Source organism: Drosophila miranda, chromosome 2 (assembly GCF_003369915.1).
Source record: "Drosophila miranda strain MSH22 chromosome 2, D.miranda_PacBio2.1, whole genome shotgun sequence".
Classification (NCBI taxonomy): domain Eukaryota; kingdom Metazoa; phylum Arthropoda; class Insecta; order Diptera; family Drosophilidae; genus Drosophila; species Drosophila miranda.
In genome coordinates, this window is record NC_046675.1 from 21,252,514 (window position 1) to 21,276,084 (window position 23,571).

The 23,571-nt window shown below is 46.0% G+C and overlaps 3 protein-coding genes across 3 annotated transcripts; all 3 read right to left on the reverse strand.

Moving 5' to 3' along the window:
* Positions 1–4,005: 4,005 nt before the first annotated feature.
* Positions 4,006–7,417, reverse strand: LOC108157469 (protein bride of sevenless). The gene is made up of 5 exons (XM_033389807.1): positions 7,225–7,417; positions 6,528–7,022; positions 6,022–6,471; positions 4,376–5,826; positions 4,006–4,313 (listed from the first exon to the last, which is right to left on the reverse strand). Exons 1-5 carry the CDS (start codon positions 7,265–7,267, stop codon positions 4,077–4,079), a joined length of 2,676 nt encoding a protein of 891 aa, XP_033245698.1. The 5' UTR covers positions 7,268–7,417; the 3' UTR covers positions 4,006–4,076.
* A 4,027-nt stretch (positions 7,418–11,444) lies between these two features.
* On the reverse strand, positions 11,445–16,652 carry LOC117187255 (protein bride of sevenless). Its single transcript, XM_033389535.1, has 6 exons — positions 16,583–16,652; positions 14,771–14,927; positions 14,074–14,568; positions 13,568–14,017; positions 11,919–13,372; positions 11,445–11,856 (listed from the first exon to the last, which is right to left on the reverse strand). Exons 2-6 carry the CDS (start codon positions 14,811–14,813, stop codon positions 11,599–11,601), a joined length of 2,700 nt encoding a protein of 899 aa, XP_033245426.1. The 5' UTR covers positions 14,814–14,927; positions 16,583–16,652; the 3' UTR covers positions 11,445–11,598.
* Positions 16,653–17,147: 495 nt separating this feature from the next.
* On the reverse strand, positions 17,148–19,683 carry LOC108157706 (lateral signaling target protein 2 homolog). Its single transcript, XM_033389536.1, has 4 exons — positions 19,598–19,683; positions 18,522–19,533; positions 18,340–18,463; positions 17,148–18,278 (listed from the first exon to the last, which is right to left on the reverse strand). The coding sequence occupies exons 2-4, from the start codon at positions 19,461–19,463 to the stop codon at positions 17,470–17,472; spliced, it is 1,875 nt and encodes a 624-aa protein (XP_033245427.1). The 5' UTR covers positions 19,464–19,533; positions 19,598–19,683; the 3' UTR covers positions 17,148–17,469.
* Between the last annotated feature and the right edge of the window lie 3,888 nt (positions 19,684–23,571).

Consider the following 23,571-nt stretch of genomic DNA (forward strand, 5'->3'; position numbering starts at 1 on the left):
CGAAAGCTTGCCGGAGCATGGGCAGGCCAGCACAGCACGTACAGCTGTTGAAAGAGAGGGAAAGTGATGTGGGTGAGACAGTGTATCAGAGTGAGAGCGCAGTAATTGGAGCGGGAAAATTCGACAGTCTTTAAAAGTGGATTTTTGGATTTAAAAAATAGGATCAGAAGGGTTATTCGAAATACGTAAATTTCTGTTAAAATGATGAAATATTCTTTTCTCTTAGTTTAATATACAGTGGATATTGGCTATATGCAATGAATTCCTGAGAATACTCCATAGAGCTAAAATAACTTTGATTCATAGCTCTTTGTTAATATTGGACAGATTTTAAAAAGTTCCTGAGTAGTGTATGATATATGTATAAAAATGCAGTTTCTTTGACCATAATTACTTTATTCTTGTAACTCTTTATTCATTGATTACCCTGCGTTTGCGCAATATCCAAACATTTCGCCGAAGATACCATAGAGATTTATTTGCCAGAAAATCCTCTACCTCTATTTCTACATATTCTTCAAGTCTTTGTTGGCGGGGTCTTTAATCGCTTTCTATTAATAGCGAATCCTTGGCAATTAAATGGAAAAATTACAAAAAGAAATAAAAGCTCGAAACTCTTTTCTTTTGTTCGAGTGACGCGAGTTAGCCTGTCAAATTTCATGAATGAACCCTCAAGCGCAATTCAAGAAAAAGTCGAGAAAAACCGCAAAGAAAAGCCCTATGCACAGAAATAGAAGCTTCGTCAAGTTGGCCCACGAAATTGGGTTCTAAAATAGCCAGCCAGTCATGAAATAGGCGAAAAATAGCTCCACGAGTTGCCAAATGGCGCAAACTCTACCCGGAGCTCGTTGCTCTCTTTCTCGCCCGGTATATGGCCCATTGGGTGTCTCTTTTTGTGGCATAGGCCAGTCCGCGTCACGCTGCTCGTCGCCTGATTACTTTTGATGAATGAAAAGCTTTCTGTTTTGGCTTGCCGCTATCTGCGTGGCGTGTAGAGTGAGTAAAATATGAGGAACAATTTCTTCCCTGCCCCCAGCCACAAAGCCTTTCGCTGTAGTTGTAAAACAGAGAAAGCCACTGACGTCCTGGCCCCATGCATAGTAAAAGCTTGCTGACAGTGTGTGTGCGTTCGTAGCTGTATCTGTGTCTGTGCCTGTGTGTGTCGGAGTGGAGTGGGTGGGATCCCGAGCGTCACATGTCTTTTTTGGACGGCATGACTAATATAAGCAAATGCCTAGCGCGTCGCACATTTGGCGACATGCCAGTGCAGATACGCATTCTTGGCTAAATGTGTCTGTAACTGGTAATGGCTGCTTTTTACCGGCAGATACGGCCAAGGGGTATGCTGATGTCGTCACTGAACCGATAGAATCATACAGCGTAGAGTGTGAGTGTTTTCATTGTTCATTTTATTGCTTCGAGCTTGTATTTTTTGGTAGAAACGAGGCGGAACGTTGTGAGTTGCTGCGGCGACCGCAACTCTACATTTATACCCGATACTTAGTCAGTATGGCTCTCCTCCACCAGACGGCGCTAACATTGCACGACACGACAAAGAGTGCGTGCGAGAGAGACAGAAAATCAGTCTATGATTTTTTTATGATTGTGCGTTTTTAATTTTCTCGTATCTTCAATATTATTGCCACAGATTTTCGTTCTTTGCGGGGACGGAAGCGGGTGGGGCGAAATTTTGAAAAATACGTGTAATAGTGACATATTACAGAAGATTGGATACAAAATGTCGTTGCTCTAGCTCTTATAGTCTTTGAGCACTAGGCGCTCATAGGGACGGACGAACGGACAGACGGACAGACAGACAGGGCTCAATCGACTTGGCTATTTATGCTGATCCAGAATATAAATACTTTATGGGGTCGGTCCATTTTCACCACAAATATAATATACCCCTATAATCATTTTAGTATCGGGTATAAAAGAAGACTAGAGAAACAAAGGCAAACGTTGCTTATGACAGATTGAACTTTGGCCTCATGCTTGGAGGTGGGTTCTGCTTCAACGATTCAACATTTGCAAGATGTTGCTGTTTGTTCACTGTGGGCGGTAAACGTCATAGCTTTTGACGTGGTTGTGTCTAAATTTGACTCGAATTGGAAAAAAATAGAGAAACTTTTCGGCATTCTCGATATCTCAAACAACCCCGAAGCGTCTCGAAAACAACAATGGATGCTGCTGAAATCTCTTGTAGTTGATTCATTGTTTATCCTGTTTTTGGAGTTATGTATTCTAATAATTTAAAGGTGTATTTTATAAATTCATTGCAGATTCATAATGTTAGAATTAATAATCATAAATAAATAAAATATTTGTTGCTGGTCTTAAAATTTCTCTGCAAATTTCTGGAACATATGTATGTACAAATATATGCATATGAATGTGGTATGTGTGTGTTTGGTTTCGGCACACGCCTGGCATCTACCGAATGTGCCATCATTAGTTTTGTCATAGTCATAAATCATGCGCCCTTCTTGAGCAGCAACCGTAGCCGGCAGCACGCCAAAGATGGCTGGATGGCCGGATGGCAGAATGGCCGGATAGCAGGGAAACATACACGATATGGCTGCATTGCTAATAATGTCACGTAGCAGAGCTTTTGACAGTCAAGTGTCACATGCTCCGGCTACAATCCTTGGGGTATGGCCATTATTATACGCTGCTTAACACGTCCAATTATATGAATAACTTCTTGGAATCAAACCAAGGAACTCCGTAAGATTATACCATTTAAATCTGTTTCCTTCAAAATAAATTTAATTGCGAGAACTGTACACAAAATTGGGCTGAAAATTATGCCAAAACATACGCAAGGACAAAACGCGTCGGACATACAAGCAAACACGAATATTGTGAGCGGAAAATTTCCTTTTGTTTAGTTATCTGCGCGCTGAAATCGTGCTGAGCCCCAAACAGAGCGCTGGAGAGGTAGAATGGGCAGGCAGGCTGGGAGAGAGGCGTGCAAATCCTTGTCCTTGGCTGGCTAAGACATTTCCTTTCTGTGTATTTCTCTGTCAGTAAATGAAGTGCAAATTATGCCAACGGCCAGGCCAGGCCAGTGCACGGAAAAGCGCAGAAAACAAAGGCGCTGAGCAAGCGCCTACACACTTGCGCCGAAAAGTATGCAATACAATTTGTGTAAACATGGAAACGGAAATGGGTAAATGCGGAGAGGAAGCCTGTGGCTATGAGGACGATGGGGGCTTGGGTGGGATTACATGGCAAAGCATAACTTTATTGAGGTTGGCCTGGATCACACCTCCCTTATGCCCTTCTCCTGCCGTACCGAATGGCTGGCGCGTGGCATTGTCAGCAAAATCGGCGCCATTTTAAATGGTCGCGTGTGTTCCGTAGTTTGTGGCAACCTCGGATTGGAGCATGCCCCTTATGGTGGGAAAGCCGCATGGCTTCACATCTTGTTGCGCCTTTGTCCATGTACCACGGTCAATGTTCGAGGTCTGGCCAATGCCAGCCTGACGTCAGCGGCCTCCAAAACCCGACTCCACTCCATCCAGCGCAAACTCCACAGCGACCCAAGGCCAAACAAATGGGCGTCCAATGTCGCGTGACGCACAAGGATATTGAGTCCTTCGATTGTTGTTGCTGCCGTTTTTCTAGCTTAGATGAATTTCTTTCGGCTGGCAAGTCTTACGAGCATTGTTTGCCTTGTCACGTGTTTGCTCAGCCAATTAGAGTTATGGTGAGACAAAAAAACGACAAAATGGCAGAGCTTTCGATGGAAAGCTTTCACTTAGTGTGGGCGTGAACCTTGATAGAGAACTTTCTGGTGGGTGACAGTAGCGGCGCGGTTAAATGGGGATAATGGGCCCATTTGAGGGCTAATTTATATTAATTTATTCCAATCGTTTTCAGCTGTGATTTCTATGATGATTTAGAGGGATGTGTAGGGATATGCCCAATGGTTGGCATTATTTCAATGAGACTAAAATTACACATTAATATGTTATGTTTTCGGCATAAATGGAGTCTCGATTGGTTTTCTTATTTTATTTATTATTTTCTTGTAGTATCTTGGTTCGTCAATGATTAAAGTTAAAAGATTGTTAACAAACTGAATTCCCGTTCTCGGAGAGCGATGAACGCGAAGGACTATGCTGCGGTCGAGGTGGAGGACGTTGGGGATTGATGTTGGCATTAGCCTGGCGGAGATTGGCGAAGAACTGCTGTCGTCGTGGCCCACCGCCACGCAAGGGTAACGTTGGGATCTCGCTGGGCGACTGATGGCTCATCTCCTCCTGCGAACAGTGACGCATGGCGGGATTCACGCACTCATAGACGCTCTAGAATAAATTAAAATAAAGAGTATTTATACAATTAAATAGATATTTCCATTGACACACACCTGCTCTGAGGAATACTGATTGTTTTGGGCAAATGCCAGCGAGGTGAGCGATGGCAGGGCCTGGGCAATGTCCGAGCGTTCTATACCGCGCACAATTAGGAAAGAGCGCGGTATCAGAATGCCCACAAGTACGGCCCAGCCCGAGGCCTGCAGTCCCAGCGGAATGGCCGCATCCCTCCACTCGTCGCCGAACAGGGAGAGGACAATCCAAGCGACCCAAATGACCAAGATGAGAATAGCCCCGATGACAATGAGTATGCCCTCGCGATAGTTGCGCTGCGAACGATATATGAAGGGGATCAGGGCCGCCACGCAGCAGAGCAGCACAAAGTCGTAGGACAATAAGCCCCACAGCCAGTGGCCATAGTAGAGATTCTCGCAAGACACCGCCTCCGAGGCCACATGCATCACGACCAGCAGCTGTACAGACATCCCCACCTGGACGAACACGCTGAAGGCACAAATCACGGCTTGTATATAACCGTTGACGTGGGACAGGAAGCCTTCAGACCCAATGGAGGCCAGCATCAAAGCCCTGCAAAGAAGCAGCGAGAACACAAAGCAGTATACCAGAGACATGATGAACACCCGAACCGCACACAGCGTGTTGAGGGTCTGAGCATCCTCGAAGGTTACGTGGGAGTTACGCTGCTCACCCACATACTCAATGGAGAAGGGGACAAACGAGCAGAAGACCAGGATCAGCGAGAGTAGCAGGAGGATCGAGGTCACTGGATTGCCTTCGAAGACATCGCCCACTGAAATGCGCACCACAATGAACACCAAAATGGCCAGCGTGGCTATCAGGCCCAAGATGGTGGCCGCCAGTCCCGTTGCCACCCAAGTGTCCACTTTGAGGCGCCAAAACATGACCGACTCGCCGTCGAAGAGGAACGGATAGCGCCGGTTGTCGCCAGCACTGTACTGACAATTGAACACCTGACCGAACTTCGTCTTCAGCTCCAGGCTAGTGCTGTTGTCGCGATTGTAGTGGTAGTAGGTGGTCACGTTGCTCACTAAGTTTTGCGAGGCGATCTCCCGAAGCTCTGTGCGGGACTCCCCGGTGATCTTGTCGAGGGTCTGCACCTTCTTCTGGTACATCTGGAAATTCATGGATGTGGTGAGCTTGCGCATAAGCAGCAGCGACAGAATCTCCGCAGTCTCATGCGCCTGACGGTACTCGGACGTGCGCCAGTCTTCGATGAAGTTGAGGAAATTAAAGCAGCTCTCCAGCACATACATTTCCCCATCCCGTTTGCAGTGCTTGGCCAGCGAGCCGCGCAGCCAGTGCATCAGATCCACCAAAGGATCCGCAAAGCTGAGAACTCTCGAGGGTAGCACACTCTTCCCGATCAGCACCTCGTCCAGGGTGGTTGGCGTGGGGTCCAGTTCGCTGGTGGTGCCCAGGTCTATTTCGTTTTCCATCAGAATGAAGGCTTTGTTGGGAAGATCTGTAGAGAAGAAAGGGGTAGAGAGCTTTTTAAATAATTTAATTAGCTAATTTTCGTCTCTAGAGACTATCATTTTTGTAATGTCAATTGAACACTTTTCGTCTTTCAAATTTAATTCAAATCAGCTGGTACCAGGTATCAAACAGTCGTTATTTCGACTATAGAAATCTCTAAGGCATTTTTCTTTGTATTCACCTGCCAAAAACTCATCATCCGTGCGGTCGGTGGGCACCGCAAACAGGGTTCCATTCTCCTTAAAATGGCTTGCCATCTTGTTGCCAAACAAAATGTAGACATTGTCGTCGCTCTTGAAGTGCATTAGGCACATGTGCTCCTGACGGGCGGCCTCCATGAATTCATTGTACATCTCCAGATTCTCGGTTGCAATCTCAACGGATGCTATTTTCTCGCCCCAGGGCATCTGATGCAACAAATGTGCCACCTTGGGGAAGAGGTAGGCGCGAGTTGCTGATATGGGCCAGATATTGTACTCGAGGTCCTTGATAACTGACTCGAGCTGCTTGTACAGTTCAAAGTCCATGAAGATGCCCATGGAGTACTGAGTGCACTGCTGCAGATATTGAACCTCCTGCAGGAGAATGCTCTCGGCCAGACTGTCGTTATCAATATTGATGGCACGAAGTCCTAAGGATAAGGGGGGTATTTTACAAGTTATTTCACAATCTGTATGGATGGTTCACCTATTTCAAAATCTGCATTTATGAGATTCGCTTGGTTCACTCGGTTGACTACAAAGAGGGCCGAGATGGGATCCTTGGTTAAGACACTGAGCATCACATCGCCCTCTATAATCTGGACGAATTCATCTTGACTTCGGATGAGGGTTCCCTCGTCCGGACTGTTGATTGTCAACTGCAGTCCATTGAGACATATCTCTGGCACTAAGCTGGCTGTTGTGCCACTGCTACTCCCACTGCTGCTGCTCTCCTCCGTTGTGGATGAGATAAGTGGGGCCAGCAGGCCCTCACCCGGACTGGAGGAGGCTCCGTCATCGGTTGTGGGCGCTTCCGTGGTGGTGGTTGCCTTGGATGTGCTGCTGCTTGGCTTCGGCTGCGGTGACGTTGGTTGTGGCTTGGTGATTCGCAGAGGAGCAGATTTCCTAGTGGGTGACGATGACACCTCCACTCCATGGCAATCGAAGATACAGAGTTGTGTGATTAGGACACAGAAGAGCGCTAGATATTGATAATGAAATGTTGTCGTTAAAACTATGTGTTCCACAACGCATTAAATTATTTTATAGTAGACTCTTGGAATGAATGTAATTTCTTTATGTAAATGTATAATTGGTCCCTTAAGTGGTCGCCATTATCCCCTCCATTGCTCTCCATTTCGTTGGAGCTCTTTTCCATTATTCTTTCTTTGTGCAGTACTCACCCAATTGTAATGGCCTCCTCGAACCAGACTGCCACGGACTCATGACCTTCCTGCTTAAAGTTGTATGCTTTTTAATTTCACAAAAAATGCTCGTCGATTTTTTCAGTCTTTGTCTCTTTTAACATTTACGGATAATTATTAGCATTTTATATCCACACTAAAAACACAGACAGGAAACTTTCAGTTTGGATTTGACAATAAAACACACGAGTGGTAGACAGGCAGGCAGGCAGGCAGGCAGGTAGGCAGGTAGGCAACAAACACGAATATATATTTTTTTTTTTTTCATGTGGAAAATTTGTATTTTATTGTAAACAAGTTTACTGCTACCTTTCGTGGCAACTTAATCTAGTTTTACATTTAAGGGGAAAAACAATTGATCACAGGAGATACATACCTAAACTTAATGTTACATATATGGAGTAGGTACATACATTATTTACAATATTTACAAAAAGTTAATGAGATGTTATAGGAGGGATCTAGTAGGGAGATCCAGTGGATGACTCCTTTTGAGTCTTCTTTTCCTTGGCGGGTTAATTAGACGTCTGGCTAGCGCATTAGGGTGACCACCAAGTCGTTGCAAGTACCTTGCTGCATGTAATTGTATAACATCGCCCACTTTGGGAACCTTTAGGTCCCTCTCGATGTCGCTGTTTCGTATGTACCATGGAGCATTGCATATTCGTCGTAGAATTTTTGACTGAGCAACTCTAATTTTATTTAAGTTGGTTTTTGACGCGATGCCGTAAACTTGAAGTGCGTATTTCCATATGGGGCTGAGGATGGACTTGTATATCGTGACTTTGCTGTACAGCGATAGCTTATTTCTTGGTGCAAGTAGCCACGCCATCTTTCCCGCTTTCGCCATCACAGACTGTCGAACCATGGTAGTATGGGTTTTGAAATTTAGTGACCTGTCGAGTACAACACCCAGGTATTTGTACGAGCTCTTGTGCGTAAGTGTGGAGCCCAGCATATTAATGCCTCCGCAAGAAAGTGTTCTCGTAGCAAAAGTAACATTAGCACATTTGCTGCTGTTGATGCCTATGTTCCATTTCTGAGCCCAGACCTCAAAGCTGCTCACATATTGTTGCAGAGCTTCCGTAGCTAGATTTATGCTTGGACTTCTGGTCAGCACTGCAGTGTCATCCGCGTAGGTTGCTATCAACACATCGTCCTCGTCCAACCCAGTTATTACCCTTGAGGAAGGCATATCGGCTGTATATAGGGTATATAACGTTGGTCCAAGAACGCTGCCTTGTGGGACGCCTGCACAGATTGGGCGCTTCGATGATTTTGCTCCATTTACAACAACTCTAAAACTCCTGTCCATTAGAAAGCTACTCACCAGCTGGAATAGCTGCGGCGGCAATATGTTTCTCAGCTTAAAGAGCAGGCCATCATGCCACACCCTGTCAAACGCTTGTTGAATGTTCATAAACACAGCTACCGAATACATTTTTTGCTCCATTGCATCAAGCGCGAAGTTGACCACTCGATGAAGTTGTTCTGGCGTGCCTTGTCTAAATCCAAACTGCCACTTTGGAATTCTTTTCTTTACAGGTTCAAGCTGCATGATGCGGTTCAGTATCATTCTTTCCGCCATCTTCCCTAGCGCTGAGAGCAGGCTAATTGGTCTGTAGCCATCGACTTCTGTGTGTTGTTTTTCTGGCTTAGGTACCATGGAGATTAGCGCCATCTTCCAGCAGGTAGGAAAGTGTCCTATCCTAAGAATGCTGTTGAGGAGCAGCACTATAAATAGCAGGGCTTTTTTAGGCAGAAGTTTTAAAGTCCTGTTGTCCAGCAGGTCCTCACCAGGGGATTTTTTGGCCTTCAGCTTCTTAATTTGCTGCACCACCTCTTGAAATGTGACTGGGCTTGCTGGCAAGGACATTTGAAATGGCATTTCCAATTGTAGCTCGACGGCCCTTCGTGTAACAGCAGACGTAAGATTAAATGGCTTAAATCTTTGCTCTAAACTGTCTGCGAAGATATCAGCCTTTTGCTGACTGGAGTAGCACCAACCGCCTGCTGGATTTTTAATTGGCGATTTAGGCATGACTACTCTTTTAAATCGGCTTGTAAGCTTCCAGAGAGTATAGTTGAAAGATGCATCGGGGCCAGCTTTTTCTAAAATGTTATCAATGCTCGTCTGCTTGACTTTTGCAAGAACCTTTTGCAAACGGTTTGATAGTCTCAAGTAGATTTGATGAACTCGAGTATCACCCGTTCTCGCATACTCTCTTCTTACTCTTCTTTTCAGGCGCAGGAGTGCTACGGCACTTGGGGAAGAGTATCTTGTCGTCGTTGGCTTGGTGAACATTGGTTTACAGGCGCAGCAGAAGATGCAGCCAATATTACGTTTCTCATAAATATCGAGATTGCATCTTCTATGTCATCGGGACTTTTTATTTCCGTGTTGAGGTTGATTCTACTATCTAGTTCGGCTTGAAATACTTCAACGCAAGAGCCTCGAGGGAGAATTTGTTGCTTCATAGTTTTGATTTGAGGAGAATGATGCACTGATGCTACAATTGGCAGGTGATCCGAGGAGAGTTCATATTTAGTTTCGACTGACAGCTTGTTTTGCGCAATCCCGTTGACAATGAAAAAGTCGAGAGCAGAAGGTGTAAGGCGAGTTTTGTATGAGAAGAAAGTTGCCTCGCCAGTGGCAAGGATTTCGCATGTGCTACTGACGATGGCCTCTTGCAATCGCTTCCCTCGACAGCATGATCTGACGTTACCCCACCATGGGTGCTTTGCGTTAAAGTCACCGCCTGCGATGAATCTGTTCCCCAGGCTAAGAAAAAGTTGCTCAAAATCAGTTGTACTCCAAGGTTGGTTGGGTGGCAGGTATATTGAGGAGATCTTGATGCATCCAACATTAGTCGGCACACTCTCGCTGGCAACTTGTATGTTTATCCTGGACATAGGTTCGTTCTGAGTATGGGCAATGGACGATCGTATGAACAGAGCAGAGACACTTTTCGATGTTCCACTGGGATGATCAGCGTAATATTGATCGTATCCTGGTACGAATGCTCTCCGACCAGGGCGCATATGAAACACGAGTATTGTGAGCGGAAAATTTCCTTTTGCTTAGTTATCTGCGCGCTGAAATCGTGCTGAGCCCCAAACAGAGCGCTGGAGACGTAGAATGGGCAGGCAGGCTGGGAGAGAGGCGTGCAAATCCTTGTCCTTGGCTGGCTAAGACATTTCCTTTCTGTGTATTTCTCTGTCAGTAAATGAAGTGCAAATTATGCCAACGGCCAGGCCAGGCCAGTGCACGGAAAAGCGCAGAAAACAAAGGCGCTGAGCAAGCGCCTACACACTTGCGCCGAAAAGTATGCAATACATTTTGTGTAAACATGGAAACGGAAATGGGTAAATGCGGAGAGGAAGCCTGTGGCTATGAGGACGATGGGGGCTTGGGTGGGATTACATGGCAAAGCATAACTTTATTGAGGTTGGCCTGGATCACACCTCCCTTATGCCCTTCTCCTGCCGTACCGAATGGCTGGCGCGTGGCATTGTCAGCAAAATCGGCGCCATTTTAAATGGTCGCGTGTGTTCCGTAGTTTGTGGCAACCTCGGATTGGAGCATGCCCCTTATGGTGGGAAAGCCGCATGGCTTCACATCTTGTTGCGCCTTTGTCCATGTACCACGGTCAATGTTCGAGTTCTGGCCAATGCCAGCCTGACGTCAGCGGCCTCCAAAACCCGACTCCACTCCATCCAGCGCAAACTCCACAGCGACCCAAGGCCAAACAAATCGGCGTCCAATGTCGCGTGACGCACAAGGATATTGAGTCCTTCGATTGTTGTTGCTGCCGTTTTTCTAGCTTAGATGAATTTCTTTCGGCTGGCAAGTCTTACGAGCATTGTTTGCCTTGTCACGTGTTTGCTCAGCCAATTAGAGTTATGGTGAGACAAAAAAACGACAAAATGGCAGAGCTTTCGATGGAAAGCTTTCACTTAGTGTGGGCGTGAACCTTGATAGAGAACTTTCTGGTGGGTGACAGTAGCGGCGCGGTTAAATGGGGATAATGGGCCCATTTGAGGGCTAATTTATATTAATTTATTCCAATCGTTTTCAGCTGTGATTTCTATGATGATTTAGAGGGATGTGTAGGGATATGCCCAATGGTTGGCATTATTTCAATGAGACTAAAATTACACATTAATATGTTATGTTTTCGGCATAAATGGAGTCTCGATTGGTTTTCTTATTTTATTTATTATTTTCTTGTAGTATCTTGGTTCGTCAATGATTAAAGTTAAAAGATTGTTAACAAACTGAATTCCCGTTCTCGGAGCTTTGACTAGAAGGCACACACGAAGCAATACAACGACACTCGGAGTACAGCGGAGCTAGAATCGTGTGATCTTGTTGCTTTCGGGCGATGGAGGCAGCGAGGAGAGCGATGAACGCGAAGGACTATGCTGCGGTCGAGGTGGAGGACGTTGGGGATTGATGTTGGCATTAGCCTGGCGGAGATTGGCGAAGAACTGCTGTCGTCGTGGCCCACCGCCACGCAAGGGTAACGTTGGGATCTCGCTGGGCGACTGATGGTTCATCTCCTCCTGCGAACAGTGACGCATGGCGGGATTCACGCACTCATAGACGCTCTAGAATAAATTAAAATGAAGAGTATTTATACAATTAAATAGATATTTCCATTGACACACACCTGCTCTGAGGAATACTGATTGTTTTGGGCAAATGCCAGCGAGGTGAGCGATGGCAGGGCCTGGGCAATGTCCGAGCGTTCTATACCGCGCACAATTAGGAAAGAGCGCGGTATCAGAATACCCACAAGTACGGCCCAGCCCGAGGCCTGCAGTCCCAGCGGAATGGCCGCATCCCTCCACTCGTCGCCGAACAGGGAGAGGACAATCCAAGCGACCCAAATGACCAAGATGAGAATAGCCCCGATGACAATGAGTATGCCCTCGCGATAGTTGCGCTGCGAACGATATATGAAGGGGATCAGGGCCGCCACGCAGCAGAGCAGCACAAAGTCGTAGGACAATAAGCCCCACAGCCAGTGGCCATAGTAGAGATTCTCGCAAGACACCGCCTCCGAGGCCACATGCATCACGACCAGCAGCTGTACAGACATCCCCACCTGGACGAACACGCTGAAGGCACAAATCACGGCTTGTATATAACCGTTGACGTGGGACAGGAAGCCACCTTCAGACCCAATGGAGGCCAGCATCAAAGCCCTGCAAAGAAGCAGCGAGAACACAAAGCAGTATACCAGAGACATGATGAACACCCGAACCGCACACAGCGTGTTGAGGGTCTGAGCATCCTCGAAGGTTACGTGGGAGTTACGCTGCTCACCCACATACTCAATGGAGAAGGGGACAAACGAGCAGAAGACCAGGATCAGCGAGAGTAGCAGGAGGATCGAGGTCACTGGATTGCCTTCGAAGACATCGCCCACTGAAATGCGCACCACAATGAACACCAAAATGGCCAGCGTGGCTATCAGGCCCAAGATGGCGGCCGTCAGTCCCGTTGCCACCCAAGTGTCCACTTTGAGGCGCCAAAACATGACCGACTCGCCGTCGAAGAGGAACGGATAGCGCCGGTTGTCGCCAGCACTGTACTGACAATTGAACACCTGACCGAACTTCGTCTTCAGCTCCAGGCTAGTGCTGTTGTCGCGATTGTAGTGGTAGTAGGTGGTCACGTTGCTCACTAAGTTTTGCGAGGCGATCTCCTGAAGCTCTGTGCGGGACTCCCCGGTGATCTTGTCGAGGGTCTGCACCTTCTTCTGGTACATCTGGAAATTCATGGATGTGGTGAGCTTGCGCATAAGCAGCAGCGACAGAATCTCCGCAGTCTCATGCGCCTGACGGTACTCGGACGTGCGCCAGTCTTCGATGAAGTTGAGGAAATTAAAGCAGCTCTCCAGCACATACATTTCCCCATCCCGTTTGCAGTGCTTGGCCAGCGAGCCGCGCAGCCAGTGCATCAGATCCACCAAAGGATCCGCAAAGCTGAGAACTCTCGAGGGTAGCACACTCTTCCCGATCAGCACCTCGTCCAGGGTGGTTGGCGTGGGGTCCAGTTCGCTGGTGGTGCCCAGGTCTATTTCGTTTTCCATCAGAATGAAGGCTTTGTTGGGAAGATCTGTAGAGAAGAAAGGGGTAGAGAGCTTTTTAAATAATTTAATTAGCTAATTTTCGTCTCTAGAGACTATCATTTTTGTAATGTCAATTGAACACTTTTCGTCTTTCAAATTTAATTCAAATCAGCTGGTACCAGGTATCAAACAGTCGTTATTTCGACTATAGAAATCTCTAAGGCATTTTTCTTTGTATTCACCTGCCAAAAACTCATCATCCGTGCGGTCGGTGGGCACCGCAAACAGGGTTCCATTCTCCTTAAAATGGCTTGCCATCTTGTTGCCAAACAAAATGTAGACATTGTCGTCGCTCTTGAAGTGCATTAGGCACATGTGCTCCTGACGGGCGGCCTCCATGAATTCATTGTACATCTCCAGATTCTCGGTTGCAATCTCAACGGATGCTATTTTCTCGCCCCAGGGCATCTGATGCAACAAATGTGCCACCTTGGGGAAGAGGTAGGCGCGAGTTGCTGATATGGGCCAGATATTGTACTCGAGGTCCTTGATAACTGACTCGAGCTGCTTGTACAGTTCAAAGTCCATGAAGATGCCCATGGAGTACTGAGTGCACTGCTGCAGATATTGAACCTCCTGCAGGAGAATGCTCTCGGCCAGACTGTCGTTATCAATATTGATGGCACGAAGTCCTAAGGATAAGGGGGGTATTTTACAAGTTATTTCACAATCTGTATGGATGGTTCACCTATTTCAAAATCTGCATTTATGAGATTCGCTTGGTTCACTCGGTTGACTACAAAGAGGGCCGAGATGGGATCCTTGGTTAAGACACTGAGCATCACATCGCCCTCTATAATCTGGACGAATTCATCTTGACTTCGGATGAGGGTTCCCTCGTCCGGACTGTTGATTGTCAACTGCAGTCCATTGAGACATATCTCTGGCACTAAGCTGGCTGTTGTGCCACTGCTACTCCCACTGCTGCTGCTCTCCTCCGTTGTGGATGAGATAAGTGGGGCCAGCAGGCCCTCACCCGGACTGGAGGAGGCTCCGTCATCGGTTGTGGGCGCTTCCGTGGTGGTGGTTGCCTTGGATGTGCTGCTGCTTGGCTTCGGCTGCGGTGACGTTGGTTGTGGCTTGGTGATTCGCAGAGGAGCAGATTTCCTGGTGGGTGACGATGACACCTCCACTCCATGGCAATCGAAGATACAGAGTTGTGTGATTAGGACACAGAAGAGCGCTAGATATTGATAATGAAATGTTGTCGTTAAAACTATGTGTTCCACAACGCATTAAATTATTTTATAGTAGACTCTTGGAATGAATGTAATTTCTTTATGTAAATGTATAATTGGTCCCTTAAGTGGTCGCCATTATCCCCTCCATTGCTCTCCATTTCGTTGGAGCTCTTTTCCATTATTCTTTCTTTGTGCAGTACTCACCCAATTGTAATGGCCTCCTCGAACCAGACTGCCACGGACTCATGACCTTCCTGCTTAAAGTTGTATGCTTTTTAATTTCACAAAAAATGCTCGTCGATTTTTTCAGTCTTTGTCTCTTTTAACATTTACGGATAATTATTAGCATTTTATATCCACACTAAAAACACAGACAGGAAACTTTCAGTTTGGATTTGACAATGAAACACACGAGTGGTAGACAGGCAGGCAGGCAGGTAGGCAGGTAGGCAGGCGAGTGCTGGTTGAACACGACTTTGAATCGCTATGCGAACTTTTGCAGAATCCTAATTTTAGCTATTGTCACTTTTCCTTGCCACTTCAACCATTTGACGCCGCTCTGTGCCGCGTTGCGTTGAGAGTGTTGCACTTTAATCGCATTAAAAATTGTCACACTAACACAGAGACAGAGAGAGAGAGAGAAGGAGAGACTTTGGCTCGGCACAGTTTCCTCGCCGCCGCTTTTCCCGACTCTTCGTGATTTTTCCACACTATCAGTGTAAAGTAATGCGGTGGAAAATATTTCTTTTTCTCATATTCTTTCACTTCTGCGGTGCGCCGTGAAAGAAAATCAATAGTATTTCTTTTAGCAAAATTCCTTATTTCACTTTTTCACATCGATTCGCGCACTCTTGTTGCTACTGAACCATCTGACAGTGTGGGCCACATTAATTTCGGTTTTAGCCAAGGCAAAAAACAGCAAATAAAAAGAATAAAAATGTTGGAAACGCCTCAGTGATTTTAGGGTCAATTAAACGTTTCACGTTTTATATTTGTCCACTGAGGTACGCAGCCCCCACAGACACTGCTGTATGTATTTTTTCGTGATCGTTCTGTGGACAATCAATTTGATTTGGGTGCAGTGCATTGCAATTGCTGGACAAAAGAGTACAGAATCAACGCTGCAATTATGTTCTATTGGGTTTTTTATTCCGTTTCTGTTTTTTTCTCCGCTTGAACCCACCCTCGAGGCAGGCAACACGGAACACGGAACACCGATGTGGCAATGTTTTGCACCTGTTTTGGCTGTTTTGTTTTGACTAACTTAACTTAGACCGGGCACTGGCTCGTTGTTATGGTTATTGGCTCGAACCGTCACTCAACATTGAGTGGTTTCCTCGCCGCCACACTGTGCCGTGTTTCATAATTATAAGAACAAATATGTATGGCACCGTGCAACGCAACAACCCCTGATACGAACCGAGCCTGCCTCGAAGCCAGTTCAAATATTGGTCATTGCAATTAGTCGATTCATTGAAGAAAGTTTCGGGTTGCACAAGCGAAGGGTGAAAGGTGGGTGGCCTGTCATAGGTGCTCGTGGAGAAGTAATTATAATTGGAGAACCTTTGACAGCATTCCCAATATTACCAATCAAAGTTTACGCTTCGAACAAGCTGCTAGAATACCCCTAGAAACGGTCATCCTTGGCTATTAACCAACCACAGAGACAGGCAGACAGACAGACAGTCGGACAGGCGGACAGACCTGAGCTTTGACATTGGCAAAGTCCGGACTACAGTATGGCGCATTTCCGGTTTTCGGGCTTTTGCATAACACTTTTAATGAATGTCAAAAGCAACAGCAGTCGAAAAACTACAAATTGCATTTAGTCACTTTCCTCTCCCCACGGGACTGTTGCGTAAGTTTAATTCACAAAGCTCTGTCCCGGCTGTCAGAAAGTCCACTTTTAATTACTGTTTGGGGGCGAATCGAGGCAATTTTTAGGCACCACTTGCTAGTTTTTTAGTGCAACTTTTGTAATATTCAAAAAATAAATTGCACTCTGCACACACGCACCAATATGTCGCCTCTAGACCACGTTCACGTCCCAACTGTTTTTGGTCAGCAGCAGAGGTGGAAGAACTGGCAGAACTGGCCGAACCGTGGCCGCCGTAAGCCCATAAAAATGCAGCTGCAGGTTAACCAGGGCCGGGCTAAGGGTTAGTGGGGGTAGTTGGGTCTTGCTCTTCACTCCTTCCACTCTTTAACATACGGCGCACTGAGGAAAAAAAACACTTCGTGGAATAGCGTTGAATCCAAGTAAAGTTCGATCGTGAAAAATACATATGTTTCACCCACTATCAATTTGGAATTACTCGTGCCATCTTAACGTGTTAGAAGAAGTATAGTTATAGTTCTATACAAGTTCGATAGACTGGTGCCATACGCTTAATGTACACTCCTGATTTTTGTCAGTGCAGTTATTTATGTGTAGTTTTGGTGTCAGCTCGGGTTCAGCCTTATGTTATTTTTGCAGTCAATATAATACAGTTATTAGTGACACCAATGCACATTACTTGACTGCGACTGGGATTGGTGTGGTTCATATAGGTCAGCCAGTGTGGCCGGGCTTAACAAAAAATCAATTTGCTTTTTCTTGTATTTGTTATTACAATTTTCCCTGAGACAAATAAAAGGAACACTTGGAAATATAGATAACATGAATTTCTCCCTAATTTTAGTGAATATTTTGGAAACTACCTAGAGAGTATTTTTTCTTTTCTGCTATGTCATTGAAACAATTGAAATTTTGTGGCAGCCGAATACAGTCTTAAAACAAATAAACTGGGATTGTACTCAGGAAAAATAATTAGAAAGACATCGAGTCTACTGTCTGTGCTTCTGATCTGGTGCGAGATTTCTTTTCAAGGGATGTGGTTGTAAAAGTGGTTATGGGTATGGATCTATTGCCCATCCCCGGCTCCATTGTTGGGCTGCCTGCGGAACGAGTTGACTGGCGCGGGCCCCCGAGAGGTGACCGCGCCTCTGGGGTACGTCATGCCGCAGTCATCGTCACTGCATGAGGAAATCTCTTCGGAGGAGGCCGGAAAGTCTTCCAATTCGGAGTAGGCCTCGTCCATGCTGTCCCCCTGCATCTCACACTCGTTTTCGTCGTTAGTCTTCTTGTCCCTCTGAGAGCCAGAAGCGCTGCGGGGCGCAGCCTTGTTCTCGGCGCCCCCTAGTCCGGCATTCGATTTGGCCTTTGCAACCAGGCTTGCCTCCAGATTCGCAAACGCATCGGGTAGCATCTGGTTGCCCATATCGTTGAACTGCATCTTTGTGCAGAAGCGTTGTATGTGCCCCAACACTTCGGCCACTTTCAGTTGCGAGGACTGACCGAGGCTCTGATCCGAAGACGACTTGTGCGGCCCAGGGGTCTGCTGCTGGTGCAGCGCTTTCGAAGTGTTGCGGTATGCACAAGGGTTCTGCACTTTGTTGGTGCTGCTTGTGGACATCTTGCCAGTGCTGGAATGCTTGGGCGCCTTGCTATTGAACTTCTGGTTGGACATTGGACAGGCGTGCCCCCCAAGAAAGGGGGTACTTCCAATGGCAGCAACATTTTGTTGCGATGGATTGGATTGGATTGTGGATGGATCTGTGGGGGGATTGGTTCCCAGCATTGCTTGGTGCTGGAAGTACATCTTGTCGTACTCCGACTTCATGCAGAGATACCGGAAGTGGCGAGAGTTCTCCTCGCCATAGTGAACGAGCTCTGAGGGATGGCATAGAATTGTTAAGGATTATCTTCTAGACTCGAATCGCGGAGAACCTACTGCTGGTAACCGCCTCCTTCAGCTTGTTCAGTTGGTCGTTTGTCTGCTTGAGCTCCCCTGAAAAGCGTTCGATCTTGGTGCCAAGATCTCGGAAGTTCTTGAACAGGGCATCGTTGATCTTGTTCTAAGTTTGATACGTCGAATGTAGTGATAGTAGGGAAATGAGTCGATCGATCACTTACCCCTATGGCTGTCTGGACTGTCTGGCGGATCAACTCGAAGAACTCTTCGGGATCATCGTCCTTATCGTCATCATCGGCGGCACTCACCTGGGGCTGGCTCGACGACTGCGACTGACGCGGACACGTGTGTTGGTGTGCGTGTGGATGGGGGTGTTGATGCTGGTGTGGCACATTCTGATGCTGCTGCTTGCTGTGGCTGTGATGGGTCAATTGTTGCTGATGTAGCTGGTGCTGGGGCGGATGCGGCATCGGTGCCATTTGGATCGGCATCTCCATCTGCATGTGGTGTGCTGCTGCATGTTGGTGCGAGCGGCGTTTGTTGATCGAACCGCTGGTCCCATTGGGGAGTATCATCTCCTTGTCGGAGATATCCGTGGCCGCGTTGTTGTTGGTACCTTCTAATGTGCCATAGTTGGTACGCTGTGTGACGGACTTGCTGACGGCGCGGCGTTGCTGATGCGAGTGCTCTTTTGACTTGCCCAAGTTGTAGACACTGTTGTTGGCCTTGCCGTCGGGCACAGCGAAGTGAGCTACCTTCTGTCCTTGGGTCTGACGTCCGGTCATCTTGCCGGTCGTGTTGCCACGCCGCGAGCTCATGGCGTATGGCGACGGCTGGGGGTGGGTAGCGGGCATCAGATGAGCCTGGGACGAGTGCACTAGAATGCTGGGGTTATTCCGCAAGTTGCCCGCCGTCAGCGGAAGATTCGTCTGAATGTAGTAGTCGTTGTCCGTCACAAAGCTGCGCTGAATACGTGAGTCTGGCGGACGCAAGAGTCCCAATCCCCCACCGCCGGCTGATGGATTGCGTCCGCTCTTCTGCGGGGCCGATCTGGAGGAACCCCCTTGGGGCATGGCCTGCGATTTGACCGGATGGATACCTTCCATCTTCGCGCCATATAGCTCTTCGATCCCCTTGCGACGACTGGAACGTACTATTTTCATTTTCAGGTAGTTGTTTCTTAAAAATGGAAAACTTTTGACTCTCTTGAGCGAGTTCTGTTTTCGTTTGTTTCTATAATAAGCGTAAAAGTTTCTGAATTTTCAAAATATTCTTTTGTAAAATTTTGTTGATTTACATTTAGTATGTTGTTTCATCCGATGACTTAGCTGTTATGGTTACGAGCAGGCGCACACAGAACGGAAGTGGCAGAGCCTACTTGATGAATAAAATGTGAATAAAATTATTTGAAATAAATAGTAGTATGGGTGTGTAGATACGGTAAATAACTGATCTAAGCAACATTTTCGAATTACATTTACTGTATGGCATCCTTTCTGTTTCAAACAGGGTTGCATTGACACTGCGTCATCGTAGTATTGAAAGTAGTAATTATCGAAATCGGTTATCGAAAGGAAACCTTTATTAGTGTTTTAGTAGAAATGACTTTGATTTGCAACGTTTCGGTATCCGTTGCTTCTTGCAAAGTAAATAAATATTGATGAATTATCGTATAAATTAATTATTACTTAGTTTTCAGCGAAACAAAGATTAATGAACTCAAAGTGTATTCCGATTGATTAAGCAGTGCACAATTTCACACCTTTCATCCATATTCCCATCGATTCATTATTCATGCCGTTCACCCTTGCTGGGGGGAGACTTCCTCCCCATAAATCTGTTTACCTTTTGCCGCTCCACTAGCCGTGAAAGGCAATGGCACAGACCAAAGACCGCAGAGGAACAGACCAATGTTCGGTTCAATGTTTGCGACTGCCATTCATTGACTTTTTGCCGGAAATATTTGTGTGATTTGATGTCAAATCAAAATGCTAATGAGCCTCTGCTTCTGCTCCAGCTCTGGTTCTCTGTTGCAGCTGATTGCGACTGTGACTTCTCGGTTGGGAAGTGGTTCATTCGCTTCTTGGCAGAGCATACAAAATTATTACAAATATTTATCCGATTATTTACCTTTGAACCGCCTTCGGTGGGTGCGTGTGCGTCTTCGAGATGTATCCGAGGCGAAGGATTCGACAGCTGAGTCGCGTGGCTCGAATCCTTAAGTACCCAACTTTCTGGCGAGCTAGCTTTAAGGCCCGCAGCCTAAAGTCTACGAGTCTGGACTTCCAAAAATAGACCGCTTGCCCTCAGGTTACAGACACTTAAGACGTACTCGTTTAATAAAACTGAAAATAAAGGCAAAGAAAAGGAAAGGAAAAAGGGGCTCAATAAACCGATGGCGGGGACCCTTTAAAAATTGGGTCAACTGTCGCCGGGGCTGTGCCTTGAAACAAAAGACCCAAGGAATGTTGCATTCTACACCCATTCCGAAACCATTTCTCTTGCCCATGATGGCCCCATTATGCAAATTGCGTATACGACGTGTGTGCGTGAGGGGTGGCATGGGCATGGGTCTGGCGGCTGCTGCAGGAGGCATTATCAACTGCCGCATGCAGATAATTTAGCTGACAATCTGTTGCATGCGTCAGGCCACAAACAAAGTTATTATGTACCATATAAGATGGGATCTGCTGGAATAATTTTAATTTAATGTTACGCCTTCCGGCCTTGCCCAGCTTCCATTTCCATTCAAATGCTCTCTCGAGTGCAGCTCATTTCCTATGCCAGTGAGTGTGTGTGTGCCTGTGTGTGTGGCATAAATATAAACGAGCCATGAAACGCCGACGACAGTCAACGTTTTGATAACTTATTGTATGATTCCTGCCAGTGACTGGCTCTGGATCTGGCTCTGATTCTGGTCTGGTCTGGTCTGGTCCTGTCCTGACCACAAGCCACATGCTAGCTGCAGTGTTTGTGTCTGTGTTGTCTGCCGCTACCATATGAATTTGCCTGCGTACTTGCCCCATTATGTATATGGCACAAAGCGGGAGAGAAAGTGGACTCAGATTGTTATTTCATTTGGTGCAATTCCATGAAGAGCCGCTACTAAGCGCATTTGAGTGCTGTCTGCCATTCGAACTGACGGAGGATGACGTACGACGTATTCAAGTTTTCTAGCTGCCATGGCAGTGCAAAATGCCAGCACTTATATATATATATGCTTATATTCATCTTCATTATTAGTGTTTCAGTAGAAATGCTTTTTGATTTGTGGAATTTGTGTGTGTGTGAGTGAAGATTGGTTTTAGCGACAAATGACAAGAACGTGCGAATATTAGTCATTAGAATTATGCGGAACGATAAATTTGGATGTACCAGGGCATTAGACAGGCTTAAGGCAGCGAATTTTTACCAGAAATTTATCACCCAGAAAACTTTAGCCCACTGTGGGGATAAATCAAAGAAATTCTTGCCACGTGTCGTTTGGCAACAAATCGCCAAGTGCTCGGATTTATAATCCACAAGAAATGAGGAATGGTATTTCTTTTATTTTATTTTATTTTATTCTTTTTTATTTTAATTGCAGGCAAGGCAATTAAAAGGCCAGCGGAAAGCGAGTGCAGCATTGTAGAGACGCATAAATTTGTTAGCTGTCAGCGAGGTCTTCAAGAAGTCTGTTCTCGACACTCCGCCCCTGCTGTCCGCCCGGAATACGTCACTTGAACAATTTTAGTTTTCTATTCTCGGTGGGATGAGCAGAGGAATTTCTTTGTATGCTTATTTAAGAACTATATTTCCTAGAAATTTATTTTACTTGAAGTCTTCTTCCCACTTAAGAGTATCCAAGACTCGTTTACTTGATGAATTCTTTATCGTTCCCATTTGTAGAATTATTTATTATGCCGGATTGCACACACATTCGTACGCGTAATTTTAACGCCTTTTTATTTGCTTAATTTAAGAGCTATTTATTGTTGTTTAAGTAAATTTAAAGCATTCACTGTTGACACTCAGACATGACGAGCGACATAGCGTTGGCATCGCCAACGCCATCGCCCGAAAGAATTGTCTCTGCTCTCTCCACCTCTCCATCCCTCCCTCCGTCTGTCTCTCCCAGTGTGCCGTGTGCTTTATGACAAAATGTTCACAATAAATAAACGATACAACAGCCTGAATTGCCTACAGATATCATTCAAATAAATTTGTTATTTATGCTACGCGATGATGGCAAAGTTTCCAACAAATTGTTCGATTCGCGATTCGTTCGAGGGTCTGGTCTGACTCAAAAGTGCAGCTGCCGTCGCTCTGTTTTATTTTGTTTCGGCTTTTCAATAAAAAAATTGCCCCGGCTCGACACTTTGATTGGTGATGATTATTCGAATTCGCTGTGTTTTGATGGCTTTTTGTCATGCATTCTGAGCGGAACGGAACATTTCTTTATGATTTTTGCATGGTTTTTCTTACGTATAAAAGATCAGTGAGGTTTATAAGCCTTTTGTTTTAAGGCGGCGCAGAAAACTGAATGAAATGATAAATACAATTCCTCGGTATTTGGGTCAGCAAAAATTGTTTTTGCATCACTTCAGGCGGATCAATTAAAGTCATAAATATAAGGGGGGGAAACATGAAACAGTCGTGTGCGGGTGAGCTTTTACAACGCGGTTTCTATTTAAGTGTTGTAATGTTCGAGTATATATAGAAATATCTATATGTAGAGATCGTTTTCCCTAGCTTATCCACTTAAAGCAGTTTCTTAGGGGAAAGTCTTCGTATGGACAATAGGCTTAACCCTTGGGGGCCTGTCCATAGGTACATTAAATAGATAAATCGATCAAAGATTACCATCTAAATACCATATCTAAACTTGTTGGTTCCTAATCCGCTCATTGATGATCGAATCGCCCATCTCTCCTCTTACCGTTTTCCCTGTTACCATTCACACTGATAAGAAAGCTTCCCATTCACCGAACCGAATGTTGCGCAGCAGTAAGCTCTCTTCAAGGCGCCATCAACATGTGGCTGGGCAAACATGCTGCCAGCCCGAAGGTTGCCAGCCAACGGCACTAGCAACTATAATTAATTGACCGACCCGCCCACAAATATTAACTTAACACTTGAAGCACTCAGGCTCCACATCCGCGTGGCTTGGTCAAGTGCAGTGGCAGCAGCAGCGCAAATAGCAACAGCAACAGCGGTAGCATCATGTTGACAGCCTGCCACATAAAGAACAAGCAAAACGAGTTCGGCAACATAAACAAAGAACAGCTGTTT